This window comes from Drosophila arizonae, chromosome 2 (genome assembly GCF_054131065.1).
Source record: "Drosophila arizonae isolate 15081-1271.41 chromosome 2, UAZ_ARI_1.0, whole genome shotgun sequence".
Lineage (NCBI taxonomy): Eukaryota > Metazoa > Arthropoda > Insecta > Diptera > Drosophilidae > Drosophila > Drosophila arizonae.
In genome coordinates, this window is record NC_142922.1 from 14,137,122 (window position 1) to 14,152,177 (window position 15,056).

At 43.7% G+C, this 15,056-nt stretch overlaps 2 protein-coding genes across 6 annotated transcripts in view; one reads left to right on the top strand and one right to left on the bottom strand.

Moving 5' to 3' along the window:
* Positions 1 to 140: 140 nt before the first annotated feature.
* The window catches only part of Cad87A (cadherin 87A), a 56,501-nt gene continuing 41,585 nt past the window's right edge, over positions 141 to 15,056 (bottom strand). For all 5 annotated transcript variants that reach the window (XM_089475916.1, XM_089475918.1, XM_089475909.1 and 2 more), the window contains 13 exons: positions 9,072 to 9,134; positions 8,654 to 9,000; positions 8,439 to 8,584; positions 8,072 to 8,379; positions 6,911 to 7,986; positions 5,403 to 6,470; positions 3,788 to 4,387; positions 3,022 to 3,620; positions 2,172 to 2,955; positions 1,836 to 2,111; positions 1,512 to 1,774; positions 1,098 to 1,449; positions 141 to 1,027 (listed from right to left, as the gene is read on the bottom strand). In XM_089475916.1, coding sequence (XP_089332042.1) covers positions 953 to 1,027; positions 1,098 to 1,449; positions 1,512 to 1,774; positions 1,836 to 2,111; positions 2,172 to 2,955; positions 3,022 to 3,620; positions 3,788 to 4,387; positions 5,403 to 6,470; positions 6,911 to 7,986; positions 8,072 to 8,379; positions 8,439 to 8,584; positions 8,654 to 9,000; positions 9,072 to 9,134 — 5,957 coding nt within the window. In that variant the 3' untranslated portion in view covers positions 141 to 952. The remainder of the gene's footprint in view (positions 1,028 to 1,097; positions 1,450 to 1,511; positions 1,775 to 1,835; positions 2,112 to 2,171; positions 2,956 to 3,021; positions 3,621 to 3,787; positions 4,388 to 5,402; positions 6,471 to 6,910; positions 7,987 to 8,071; positions 8,380 to 8,438; positions 8,585 to 8,653; positions 9,001 to 9,071; positions 9,135 to 15,056) is intronic.
* Positions 4,427 to 5,397, top strand: LOC149270346 (uncharacterized). Its single transcript, XM_089476047.1, has 3 exons — positions 4,427 to 4,727; positions 4,916 to 5,116; positions 5,230 to 5,397. Exons 1-3 carry the CDS (start codon positions 4,483 to 4,485, stop codon positions 5,360 to 5,362), a joined length of 579 nt encoding a protein of 192 aa, XP_089332173.1. The 5' UTR covers positions 4,427 to 4,482; the 3' UTR covers positions 5,363 to 5,397.

Consider the following 15,056-nt stretch of genomic DNA (forward strand, 5'->3'; position numbering starts at 1 on the left):
AAAGAGGCTTGACTTTGTTTATTGTTCCTAGCAACTGTTACAGTCGAGCAACGGAGAAAACTTTTGTTTACCGGCCAAATATCAACAGGTGGAATGGGTTTGTTAACCAAAAAGGATGTGGCTTACAAAAACATATGCTATTTGTTTATTTGATTGTTTATTATATCGTATTCATACTGTAAATGCAAACAAATGAGTTATGACTCTGTTCTCATGGACTCCATAGAACAGTTGATGTTGCACAAACGTCTTCTATGTATTTTTATAATAATATCTTGAACTAAATATATTTAACTTATGTGTATGAGCAAGCGCGGCTAATTAAACTATGAACTTAAGGACTAATAGTTAAAGACCGAAACTAACGTAATACGAATTGGAAGAGCAAATAATTTAGTCTTTTTCTAAATGGTATAACTTAGTAATACATAAAAGTGAGTTCGCGTTTAAACTAATATCGCGGCGTTATTCAAGTCGAGTAAATCAATTATATTAACCATAACTAACGCTTACATATTACGCTAGACATCCATATTTTCAGTAGATATATATAGGTATATATTTATATGCATGTATATATATATGTGCGGTTTGTTCATATATATTATTGTCATTATTTATGCGGGAGAAATTCCACTATGGGGTTTAGTTTGTAGCCGTTTACACACTTTAATACGTTAGTATTATAAAGTTTCATTTTGTTTCTTGATTAGTTGAGCTTGAAATATTCGTTAGCATATTACATACCACTACGCTATATATATATGTATATGAATATAATTGTGTATATGATAGTGTCTGTATATGCACTTATATAAAGTTATATTTACGCAACGGCTAACTCGGAAAATGCAAAAATTATATGAATTGAACTAAATCGTATCTACGGGTTCTCTATATAGTTAGCTACTACAACATTTACAATTCAGATTTTAGCTGCAGATTGAACTGCTTAAATAAGCTCGGCTACGGCGTCGTCACCATCCCGTATTGGTGCCTGGAATGTGGAGCCCGTGAACTCGTACATCTGCAAAATGAAGAGTTCCCAAATTATTTTCTAACTATATGCATTCTATATGCATTGGTCAATATCTTACAGAAGGAGCTCGATTATTGCGAAGCGTTGCATAGTCCGCAAAATCATTGCCATGCGGATCAATACGTGTTAGAAGCAGGCCAGCACCGCCAATCCCACCGCCACTGGCTGCACCACCGCTTCGCATGGAAATGGAGCCACCACCACCGTTGCCACCAGAGCCGGCAGTCAGGCGATTCTGATTGTTGCGTGGCTGGATGGTGGCATACGTGTTGTCCACCGACTGGCCATGATGCACCTGTTCCAGGGAACTGCGATGATCTAAATGACCTGGAGCATCTGAGTTAGATATGTGATCAGGCTCCGAAAATACTTGCATGGTCAACTCTTGCTCCTCATACAGCTTGAGTTTTCTACGAATAAATAGTAGTCAAATAAATGAATGAAATTTAAGTTAAGATTAAGGAGTACATACTGTTCAATCCAGAGCGGATTCTCCGTCGTATTCAAGTCCTCGATAATTTGCTTTTTGATCAAGGCCTCCTTGCGACGTGTCTCTACGGGCACTGAGAGATTCCAATGCTTCAGACAGCAGCAGAGTACAATGAAGCTAATTACGCCCACAAATAGCACTATGACCAGTGCGACAAGACCAGCCACGGCCAAATCAAACTCATCCTGCACAATCGCTATATAAGCAGGCACAACATTCTCTATGGCAAAGCCTGCATAGTAATCCTATAACGGGAGATGCGCGTGGATTATATCATTGATTATTGAAATTTAAAAAAATATATACCTTGAGATAATCATAGTTTCTGTCAATATCCTTCAGAATTTCATCGACGGGCGCTATTTGCTGTGACTGCGGATCCACGGCATGGAAATACAAATCGCACCAATCCATGCGAATACGCCCAATAGAGTCCAAATGGAAACGAATTTCGTCCACAATGATGCGATGCTGCGTAGCATTGCGTAACTCGGCTATGATCTCTTCCTGCTCCTGATAGACTTCCTCTGGTGGCCGGGATAGAATCACCCTGACCAATTGAGTACCATCAAATACCCAAATCTGAAAACCATAAATTATTAAATATAATCTCTCAATGTCTCTCGCAGCCTGTTAACTTACATTAACTTTGGTGTTCGCCGAGCGTTGCGGCTGCTCCAGTTCTCTAGCCACAATCTCCAACTCAAACCGATCTTGGTTGTACTCCGCCATTATTGTATTCGCTGTGATACGGCCATCTTGCGATATGGCAAACGGACTGGGCACAATGGAGCCCGTTGATTTTGTGGCACCGAATTTGTACAGATTTGAGGCAACGATCATGTACTCAATCTTGGCATTTTTACCCTGATCCGCATCCGTAGCATTTACCATCGTGATGGCCGCATTCATTTTGGCATTGGCATTGACTCCCGCATAATAAACGGGTTTCTCAAATACCGGCGCATTATCATTTACATCGAGCACGGTGATAGCTACCTTAGCGACTGTATTGTCTCGATTCAATGTCTTGATCGAAAACGAGGCGCGCTCCTCTTCAGATATATGTAAATCCGCCTTGATGCTGGCCAATATGTACAGAGTATACGCGTCAGTCTCCTCACGATCAAGACTCTTATTGGTATAAATATCTCCAGACAGCTTGTCCACATAGAAAGCGCCATCTTCATTACCTAGTAACATGTAGTAAAATATGTCCCGATTGTGTTTGCTACGCGAGGCGGCTTGAATGTGCCCAATCTTGACGTCACGACCGCTGTTCTCATTTATTGAAACCTTGTACGGATTAGAGGCGTCCGGGAACTCTGGACGATTCTCATTCGCATCTACAATGCTGACGGTCAGCAGGCGAAGGGATTCGAATGGGGGATTGCCAGCATCCCGTGCCACCAATATGATATCATAGCTGCGGAGATATTAATGAAATCTAGATAAGAATTATCCGTTTTAAATAATCTATTCTCCAACTTACTTGGCACGATTTTTGCGATTGAGCTGCTGCCTGACGCGTAGCTCCCCGCTGGCCTCATCGATCTTGAACTCAGCCGTCTGCTGCACATTTTGATTATTCACCTGCAAATGATAGCTGACCTTTCCGATACCGTCAGTGTCATTGTCCAACGCCTTGACGGTCAGCAGCAAATAGTCAGGTTGCACGATGTCGCCGGGTATTTCGATTGTGGCATTTGACAGAGCCGGAATCACAAACTCTGGACGATGGCGATTCACGCGCAGAACTGTGATGACGGCCTTTGCAGTTGTCTCCATGGTGCCTGAGCCCTGAGTGTCGCGAGCTGAGATCGTTAGCTCGTAAACACCATGCTTGCCAGCCAGACTTTGTGCTGGATAGATTATGCCGGACTGTGCATCAAGCTTGAACAATGCCAGCTCATTGCCCGCTGTTATTATATACCGCACATCTCCATATAGTCCCTCATCCAAGTCAATGGCCTGCACCTGCAGTAGTGCAGCTGGCGGCTGATATGCTGCATTTTCCGAAACCGTAGAGTTGTACACGGATCGGGTGAAGACCGGAGCATTGTCATTCACGTCCAAAATATTGATGTGTATCTGGAGAAAGAAGAAATTATTAATGATGTGAAATGCTGCATTAATATATATGAATATTTATGGGGATATTATAAATTTGTATCTGTATTTAAAATTTATACATACATATACATCTATATCTATATCCATTTCGTTATCTGAGTATATACCTATCTATTGTCACTCACCGTTGCTGTTGCCGATTTCTGTACCGTGGCTGGTGCCTTATCCTGTGCCACAACCGAAAGCGTGAGCTCTTTCAGTTGCTCGCGATCCAATATGGATGCATTGGCCACCATCACATTGCCCGTGTAGGCATCGATGCTAAAGTATTTATTATTCTCGCCTATCAGGGTGTACGTCAGCTCGCCGAAGGCCCCCACATCGCTGTCGTGGGCCTCCACTTTGCCAGCAACTGTGCCACGTGGTGAGTTCTCAGTGATGTTGAAATAGTATTCATCCTGGGTGAAGTGCGGCTCGTTGTCATTCAAATTGATAATATCGATGACAATGTCCGCCGTAGCTGTCAGTGGCGGCACACCGGTATCGCTGACCGTTGCCGTGAGTTTCACCTCCTTGACGGCCTCGTAGTCCAGGCGGGCAGTTGTATAGATGGTGCCTGTGGTATGATTGATGGCAAAGTAATCATTGGCCGTTATGTTGAATTCGCCAATGCTGGAGTCCTCGTCACTGGCCTGCAATGTGGTCAGCACGGTGCCAACTGGCTGCTCCTCGACCATTTGCAGCTTTATCACCGGCTGTTCGGGGCTCCAGGGTGCATTGAATCTCTGTGTGGATAGAAAGAATGTGGAAACGAGCATGTTGTTTATGAAAATTCAGTCACATTATTATTTGGAAATTTAGCTGTTCTCAGGCGTTTGAAATGGTGCAAGATATGTCTTATGGAAAACTAAAGCTGCTCTTTATAAATATCGTTTCTGTATTGTATAAGGCAACCTCTTTGAATGTCCACCGATTACATCTGGATTTGCGGGAAGTCAAATTGTTGGTCAATGCGGCCAAGCAGGAGATCTGGATCCAAGAGATTTTTATATTCCTCATATCCGGCTTGATCCTACTGCGCTTTCTTATGTGCTTTGTTGGACTAGCATCAAATATCGTTGCAATGTAAGTTCCTAAGATAATCTCTTGACTACGTCAACATGCCTTTTAATATGCCTTTTTGTTAATAACTTGTTTGAAAAAAATATATATAATTTATCTACAGCTATTTCCATCTTTAATACAATATTATCGTTTGCTATGGATTCATATATTGATTGCTTCATTATTTTTTTGCCCTGCATAAATCCCAGCTATCCAATCCTGACAAATTCCCAGCCCGAACTGCTGATGCCCACAATCATTGTGCAGATCCTTGACAGTGTGGCATTGAACATCTACGAGATAATTTTGGGCTATGCATGTATAAAGTATTTATACCCGCAATCCATCTCGGTTTTTGTGGTATTCTTCGCAAAAATGATTATTAAAACCATCTGCTACATATCGGTGCTGTAAGTGGCCTTTGACTAAATAATGCTGATTGTGATCATTTCTGGCAAACTATAATCAGCAACAGATCAGTAATAAATGAATCTCACACTCCTCACATTTTACCTTCCCACAGAAATATTTTCTCAGAAAAGCAGCACGAAATTATGTCACACATGACCTACGCCGAGAACGGAGCAAATCTTGAGCGCGAAAGCAGCGAAGAGTTCGAAATAGCCCATGTACAGTTTCGGCCAATCAATTCGTAATAAAGAGTGGGTATAAATTTGATAGTGAAAAGGAACTGACCGGTGGTATTTTATTCACATCGATGATCTGTATGATGAGCAGGCCGCGCCCTTGCTGCACATTGGGCGCAGTGCTGTCCGTGACGAGGACATTGATGCGCATTACCGCAAAAAGGTTGCGGTCCAATTGCCGGTTGACCAGAACCTTGCCATTGCGAGCGATGGCAAAGTATTCCTTGAACTGTTCGCTGTGAGGCAGCTCCTTGCCCTCCTTGTCGATGGCCGTGATGTCGTCGGTGGCAGCAAACTCGAGGGCATTGTGCGTGGCCACATCGGGATCTAGAGCGATTAGTGTGTAGACCAGGTGGCCAACGGGCGCGTCTGCACGCACCTCAGCATGCTGCGTGGCTGGCACGAAGTAGGGATCCTTATCGTTGCTGTTCTGCACATTGATTGTCAATGTGGCGGTGCCCGTGAGACTGGGCGTGCCCAGATCGGCCGCCTGCACCTGTAGGTGATATGTGTTGCGCCTGTCGTAGTCGAGTTTGCGGGAGACAAACACCTCGCCAGTGCGCTCATCAATGTCGAAGTCATTGAAGCTGCCCTGTTGTATGCGATAGCGTAGCTCCGCATTCTTGCCCGTATCCAGATCGGTGGCCTGCAGTTTCTCAACGCTGGTGCCGATCTCCGAGTTCTCTTCGACGACGGCACTATAGTTTTGCTGCTGGAAGTTGGGCACATGGTTGTTGACATCGCGCACTGTAATGTTGACGCCGCAGTTGGCCGTGAAGAGTCCATCGTTGGCTTCGACCACAAATATGAGCTGCTCGCTCTTCAGATTCGTTACATCCAGGCTGGCATTGGGGCGTATGCTGATCTGGCCGCTTCGCTTGTCAATGTCAAAGATGCTCTCGATCTGCGGTGAGCCAATAATCCGGTAGCTAATGCTGGACATTGTGTCCGCATCGCGCGCCTTAACAACCAGGGGCGAATCAAAGACCAGGGAGCCCTCATCCACACTTGCCCTGTAGAGGGGGCTCTCACATACGGGCGGTGAGTCATTGGCATCGCTCACTGATATCCGCAGGGAGACCACAGAGGTCTGACCTTGTCCATTGTCGTCGGTGGCCTGCATAGTAATCAAAATAAAAATCAGATTGTGTGAGAAATATATCGATAAGAGATTTTCACAAATGGGGTCACTTGAATACCCTGAAGTTGTTAATTCATCTGCTAAAAATAATTAGTTCGACGTTTTATGCGATCCCAATTAGTATATAAGTAGGTTAGGTACTAGACCTTGAGCATTATATGTTTTCACTTCTTAGAGAAACACCTAACGTTTCATATCGAGCATACATTTTACATTTTTAGCTAATAATATTTCCTTTAATACAAATTTAATTTAAATTAATAGATTTTGTTGACTTTTTGTTTTGAGTTGAAAGTAAACCAAGTGTGATACATTAGTATATACATCACATTCTGCTCTCCAATTGCATCACATAGTTAAGTGCCCCAATAAAAGCCCACGAAATTCATTGTTTGTCAACCTCTTCCCACACCCACCTTGTATGACAAGAAGTACGTGGTCTCCGTTTCATAGTCCAGACACGTCGCCGGCGCCTTGCTGCTGGCGGCTTTGTCATCATTAGCAGCTGCCGCCGCTACCGCTGATGTTGCCGCTGTTCCCGCTTCTGCTGCTTCTGCTGCTGTTGCTGCTGTCTCCGACTGCAACGGCGCCTGCGTGATTAACGTGTATTGCACGGTGGGCTCTGTGTTAATCTGTCGCTGGTCGAGGCTGTGTTCCGCCTCCATGGAAAGCATTTCGAGTGCGTGACCATCGCTGTCATTCTCATGGAGGTCACGTCGCTGGCGCCTGTTGCTTTCGCTCTGGCAATCGCCCAGGGTAATGACGCCCGTTTGCTCATTGACATGGAACAGCTCGGCGCCAGTGCCGGAGAGGCTGTAGCGTATCCCTGCATCACCGAAACTGCTCGAGTCCACATCCTTGGCGGTAATCGTAGTTATGTACTGTCCGGGTAGGGCTGCCTCGGAGACTGTGGCCGAGTAGCTCTCCTGCTCGAAGCTCGGCTTGTTGTCATTAGCATCCAGCACACTTACAGTTATGGTTGCTGTGGAGGATAGCTTGGGATTCGTTTCCGTCTCCTCCGCAATTACCAACACTATGAACTTCCGCTGATTGGGATTCTCGTAGTCCAGAGTCCCATTGGCAACACGTATGTTTACCTGCGAGTAGCCAGTGACTAGCTTAGGCTCCACGTCGAACACCCCGGACACATCCTCTAAGCGCAGCGCAAACTTCGAGTTGATGCCCACATCGGCATCACTGACACTCATGTCCAGGGCCAGTGGAGTACCCTCCGGGGTGTTTTCGAGCAGCGACACATCGTATTCCTTCTTATTAAATTTGGGTGGAGAGTCATTCACATCACGTATGGTCACTGTAGCTCTGGCTGTGGCACTGGTCAAGGGGTCATCACTAGGCACATCATTCACCACCTCGCGGGCCCGTACCACCAGTGAAATCAAACCAGTAGAATCTGTCAGTGCCTCACGATCTAAGGGCTTCGCGGTGCGAAGTTCGCCACTGTTTGCGTCCAGCAGAAAGTAATCATTGGGATCTGAATGGATTTAGAGAGACGAAATGCAATCATGAAACGATAGATTGAGTTAAGATCTCATAAAGAATGTCTTCGGTCTACTCACTGCTCAGCAAATCGTAGACAATTTTCCGTGGTTCGCCCTTGTCACCATCACGAGCCTGAACGGTGAGCACCAAAGTGTTGATGGGACTGTCCTCGTCGATGACTGTTGAAAGGGATCGCTGAAACACTGGCGGCTTATCCTGCACATCCTTGACGCGTGCCTCAAAAGTGGTTTGGGTTTTGTGCACTCCATCGCTTGCCTCGATTTGGAAATGATAGATCATGCGCTGGTTGTAGTTCAAGGTATCGTTGAGCACCACAGCAGCCGTTAGGATAGTCGGCTCCCGGGTTAGCAATTGCAAATGGAATCTGCAAGGATTAGTTAGATTTAGCTCGATAGTTATCGTTAGTGTATGTCTGTGACTTACTTGCTGCACGCTTCAGGACTTTGCTGCTGTGGAACACATTTGAGATCAAGGCTGTCACCGATTGTGTCGCGATCCTTGACCAATATTTTGTCAAATATTGTGGTGCCAACAGCCGCATCTTCATTAACGTCCGCTTCATAGGGGGTCTATCGGGTAGTAAAACAAAAATAATGTTAAGTCTCACTATAAATCTCTGTGCTCCCATTCCAACTCACATTTTGAAACTCTGGCGGATTATCATTCTCATCCAGTATGATGAATGTAATAGGTTGTTCCACCACATTGTCCTGTTCGGATTCGCCGTTTGGGTCCACACGATCTCTGATCGATACCAAAAATGTCAAGCTATCCGTTTCCTCGCGATCCAATGGCTTAATCAGTGTTATATTTCCAGAAATTGGATCCACGCTGAAATGATCGGAGCCAATGGAGCCAAATGTGACATTGCTCTCCTCAGGATCGTAGCCCTTTAATCGAAAGACCACTGAGCCCACTGGCTTATTCTCGTACAGCACAATATTGTTGAGTGTTTGTGTAAAGACAGGTGGCAAATTTGTCTCAGCTGCAGGAATATTAAAGGCTTTGTTATAGCTTAGTCCATTTGGTAAAATTTTTTGTACAAAAAATACATACAGCTGACTAGGTCCGATGCCAGACAGATTATTAACAGCGTCAGCGTCCACTTCATTTTGTCGACTGAAAATGAAAACAAATGTGTGTGTTTTTTTTATTTAGGGGAGGTAGCATATAAACAAACTAAGCCAACAGATTTGCCAAATTACAAAATAAGAGAAAGAGAGAAAAGGAATGCTGTTTGCTTGTTTCCACTTTTGGATTTGCATTTTTTCGGCCATTTGTTGCGCAAACAAACAACAAAGATAAATTAAATTTCATGCTGAAAATTCAATTAGCTGACAACACACAACAGGAAGGCGCGTGCTATGCTATAGTAGGGCGAGCAGGGCGGGGCGTCGAAGGGGATAAGCGAGTGGCGTCAACAACAATGGCCATAACAATATAACGATGCTGATGACAAGCAACAAGACAACAACAACAACAATAACAACAACAAAGGCCAGCAAACAGCAAGCAGCAACCAGCAACATTGTTCCAAATTGTGCACTTTAACTGGAGCTGAAGTCCGGGAGTTCGGGACTCGGGCATTGGGCATTGGGCATCTGCCGGTAGTTGGCCGCTTAAAGGCGCCAACGTTTTTAATGTCCCCGGCACGCACGACCGGAGCTTTGTGCATGAGGACCCAGCCTTAAAGCGTATCTTCCAACAGCAGCAGCAGCAGCCATGGCTGTGCTGCTGCCTGTAATCTGCCGGTCAGAAGCAGAGCTTGCCCACAGGGAGGCTATGGCATGGTCCAGATGCAGGGCCCGCTCCTGAACAGACAGACAGCCAATTAGTTTTGCATAAAAACTCCACTGGAAATGTTACAGTAAAGCCTCGCATTTTCTGTGTGTTTTATTAGCACAGACTACACTACACGGCCGGGCCACGCCGGGCCGGACCTCAGGCCAAATGTCCGCAGGCTTATGTGGTCCATAAATAACCTATTTACCTTTCCGTTACCATTGACCATAAACCGAACATTTTAAGGTTTTGCGAAAGCTGCGGATTGTTTGGCATTTCAAGCTCCGCATTAGCACCACTCCAATGTGATAAATGCTGCACTTTAAATTCTATTTTTTGACTCGAAATTAAAGTAAGTATAATGCATCTAAAGTAATATTTTCACTCGTTTATATATCTATTAATATAAATAAGTTTTAAGTATTTTCGTATTTTCTTTTTTTTTTTCAATACTAATCGAAAGTGTAATTTTTGCATTAACAGAGCATTTTACACTTTGAAATTCACATTCTATGATTACCATAAATATTTCGTTGGAATCCTATATATTTCTGCACAGAGGAAAATGGAAGCTTTAATGCAACTGGTTGTTGCTGCTGTGAATGCAATATTTAGTCTCATGACTTGGCTTATTGCTGTGGCAGTTGCAGTTGCAGCAGCAGTTGCAGTTGCCGTTTTGCCGACTTTACATTTATGTCCTGCTAAATGGTATTTAGTGCTGACATGCATAGTTTCATGTTTTGAGAGAGGACAGTTGATTACGTGTGTAATTTAGGGTTATTTGAATTATGTAGCCAAATACTGAGCAGACACATGTCTATTGATTGCAATCTGACCACAGATATCCTTGCAGCTCCCATGACTCTTAATGCCCACAGTCCAGTTTGTCAAGTAACATACACTAATTACTAGATTGCAATGGTTTTTCAATGTAATTGCCATACTTTGCATACGAGCTCTCCTAATTGTACTAAATTCTCTCATAAACAACTAAGATACGAATTAATTGAGAATATAATATGAAACGACTTTCCTAAACGGAATTCTAATTAATAGACACACTCCACTTCTAAAACATACTTGTGGAATTTTCATCAAAAAAGTTAAGAATTTAATACGCTTTCGATAATACGTTACAGCTCATTCTGATGCACTTACAAATCATGTGCTCAATCTAAATATTCGATCCCATCCATCAAAATCATCAAATTTCAATCATATAGTAAAATTTATGTGGTTTATATGTGTGAGTGAATTTTTCGTTTCATGTTTGTCAATACTCAAACCTGTTGATGGATATTTGCCGTTGCCCCAGCCCTTACCTCTGCCTCAGCCTTTTCCTTTTCCTATGCCTTTACGCATTCCCTGAGATTTAAGCCTTCGATGGCAATGTTATACCTTTTATATATATATATATATATATATATATATATATATTTTTTTTTTTTTTTTTTTCTGACTTTTCTTCATCCTTCTGAGTCATCATCATAAAACGCAAAATCTACCTTAAGTCAAATTTGCTTTATGCAAGGGTAAGGTTGCCATAAAAGGTGAGAGCCGGGGCAGCAGCTCGGGCAATCTCATATTCCTATTGCGTATCGTCGTCGTCGTCGTCGTCGTCGTTGAGTGCTATGTAAACTTGGCGTTCATGTTCCGTAATCCTTCATGCAGATTGCCTTTCATATGGCGGCAAGGAGCAAGGCATGCCAAACGTAATAAATCATATTTATTTAAAATAAATTGTATTTCTTCTGTTCTGCTCCAAACGCAGACAGCCAAACAGCCCGGCAACCTCAGCCAGCCACCGGGCTAGCCAAATCGCTTTTCTTGGGGCTAAGGGCAATAATAATTGAATTATGTGCGCATCAAAAACTTCTTAGCCTCAGCATTGCCGCCAGTTGCGACTAGTTGCAAATCCATTTTGCGCTTTTCTTGCCCACTTTTTGAAGGCAAGCAGTAGCTAATCCCAAAGCTGATGCAGCAAGCAGATTGCAACTGAAATCTGGATGCACTAATAACTTTTTGCTTCTCCTTCTCCTTCTCCATCCCATACACTCTCACACTTTCGTGTTCAGTGCCTCCCTCTCCCTCTCTTTCTCTCTCTCTCCCAGCGTGCCGCTGGCGGCAACATAATAAAAATGTCAAACTCCTTATGCTGTCGTTTGTAATACATCTTAGTCAAAATATGTTCTTTATGTCTACAACGTCCTTGCCGAGCTTATTTCCTTACTCTGCTTTTGAGTTGCTCTGCTGTCTGGCAGTTTTTTTTTTTTTTTTTTTTTTTTTTGTCTTCGGTTTTTTATTTTGTGCAACATTTGTTATGCAGCACGATGATGATGATGATGATGATGATCATGATCATGATAATGTTGATGGCGACAGCGATGGCGATGACGACGACCATGATGACGATGATGATATCGTGTCGCGTCGTATGCGAGTTCACAAAGTGCTCCACTTAAATATGCTATGTAAATCACCTGTGCGAGCTACAGCTCTACGCCGATTGCTCATCCAAACAACCCCAACTCTGCTTTACCCTCAGTCCCCATCTCCCACTCCGGCACCATTCATATAGCTTGAGCAGCTTGCCAGTGCTGACATTTTCTTTATGTCCTGCACTTTGTTTGGCCCGAGGCTGCATCCAGCCGTCACCAGATTCTATTTAAACGGCATTATCTTCAGTTGCCTTCTTATCTCGCTCTGCTGTTGCCTCCATGCAACGTCCCATGGCTATATCTAATACATGCAATCAATTCTCACTAAGGGGTATATTGCCACCGTATATCAAACACAATTATTTCAATTTCTAAATGAATATATGACGATTTTAACAATTATTTCAATTACTCTTCTAGTATTTAGAGTCTGCACACGAGATCCACAAGCTTAAATAAAATGTCACCCACACTCATTTTATATCTGTTGTCATTATGGGCAGCACTTACAGGATATATGGCAGGGCAGTCATTCTCATGCCACTCTTGAATCGCATTTAAATTGCCTTTTTTTATATACGTCGCCTGTTTTATTTTCGAGACGCTTTCGCACTGCTGCCATATCTACGCGCTGCGCCTCTCGTTGGCCCGGTTTGCAAAGCGGCCTTTTCTTAATTTATTCATAAGCCTGGTGGCACCGGCACACATCTTGAGTGGAGGCAACAACATTACTATTACTCATGTGGGTGGCAGCAGCACACTCCACTTAGACACACACACACAAGCACACACACTGACACTGACAGCCCACCTGCATCAACAACATCAACAACAACAACAACAAGAGCAGCAGCAAGCTGTGGCAACCACGTGCGTGCGGCATCGTAATTCAACGCCGCTTGTTTGTTTAGCTCCGGCAAAGGCAGTTTGAAGCAATTTCCTTGGCTTGCGCCACCTGCAGCCAACTCCAGCCAGTCAGCCCGTCAGCCACCCAGTTAGAGCGGTGTTCTCTACCTATTTTTAGCGTCCTCATATAATTATGCTTCGCATGTTGTGAGCCTTGTGCTCATTTCGCATTCACAGCGTTTGTGACAGTTTAACAAATTTGGAATTCAAATTGCACCGTGCACCGCGCATCGCGCATTGGGCCTAGAGCCTAGGGACAGGCTAAGAAGGAGACGGGTCGGGACCTGAGAACCCCTTGCCCACACCTGTTGTTACTCAAGCTGTGCATAAATCTGTGCGAGCGTTAATCGCTATCGCAGTGGCTTCATACTCAAACTTGTCTGCCAGTGGCTCACTTAATTTCCAAAATCCACATAATTATGAGTGCTACGTGCCGCATCGGTAAAGTTGCTTTCCCGAGGCTTAAGGAAAAGCCAAAAAGCAGCGCCAGCGTAGGTCTTATCAAGTTTTCTCTCGCGGCACCATTGTTGCTTTTCCCACGCGTATTAAGTCGGAGCCACCCCGACGCGGAAACAGGGCAACCCACAAATCTTCACCCGAGACCCACTCAGGTGAGTTGAGAACGAACTTTAAAATACTGCACAAAAATGAAATTAAAATTGTTGATTTTCGCTTCTTTTTTTTTGCTTTTTGCTTTTTTTTTTTTTTTGCTATCACTTTCCGTAGGGTAGTTTGTTGAGTGTCTGCATATCGGGAGAACGTTCAGCGGCGAAGCCGCGTGTCGATTGTTCACCAGAAGCGTCTCCCTCAAGCAGCAGAAGTTTAAATTGGTTTTATGTTAAAGCCAAATAAGTGACTCGAGTTGTGCCTGGTATGAGTTTTTTCAGCTGGCTTGGACTGGGCTGGGTTGGGCTGGGTTGGGTTGGGCCAGGGTGTCCTGTTGCCAGTTGAGTGCCAGGAAATGAAATTTCTTGCGCATTCCTTTTTTATTTCATGTTTCTTTGCTTCACATTGCACAGCTTAATGGAATGGTAACTGCCATTGGGGCTCCGAGACTGAATCTTGTAACTGTGGAGCCGCTGGGGCACTGTTTGCTCCCGGGACCCCTGTCAGTTGACGAGTGGCCGCTTAAGTTTGACTGCTTGTCAAATACAGAAAATGTTTTGAAATATTTCATGTACTTGACAATATGGTAGCCATCTCCCTGAATAGTGACCCGCTGTGCAGCTGCTTTACCCGCACCACCCCAACACGGCGCCAGCAGCTCCTATAATGCGCTCAAAATAAATCACAGTAATGTATTGGCTGAGTTTGCTTTGACAAAGACATTTCAAGGCTTTAACCTTTACAAGAGCCGGTCATTACGGAATTTAGCTACAAGCATTTTGGTTTGAATACGATATTTCAATATATTTATTGACTATTGTCAATCCTTGAGGAGAGGCTATATTTTAAACAATATTTATTATAAGAAGCTGCGGATAATTTACCCAAGTATATTTAAACAGCAAGGACAAGCCTTAAACTGAGGGACAAATCTGCCAGATTTTAAGATCGAGTCCCTAGTAAAGCTAACAAGAATATTCTTGTATTTTATTGCCTCATTTCAAAATTTTATTTAATATTTTTCGCCGCTTTACAACAACCCAGGCACCACATTGGTGTTAAATGTTTTTTTATGGCTGACTCTAATGCGACGCAATATATAAAGTTAAACGTTTAATTTTTTTTCTCATTTCTTTACGCCTATGAAGAAGAAGAACAGAAGTTTTTATGCGCTTATTGCGCTAACGTTGGAGTAACTTTTCCTTTCAGCTGGCGCAAGGACTTTCGCAGCTTTGTTCAAGTTTGGGCACGCAGACAAATACCGACTGCACTTATCATCACATTGTCACAGCCGCAGTCGTTGTTGCAG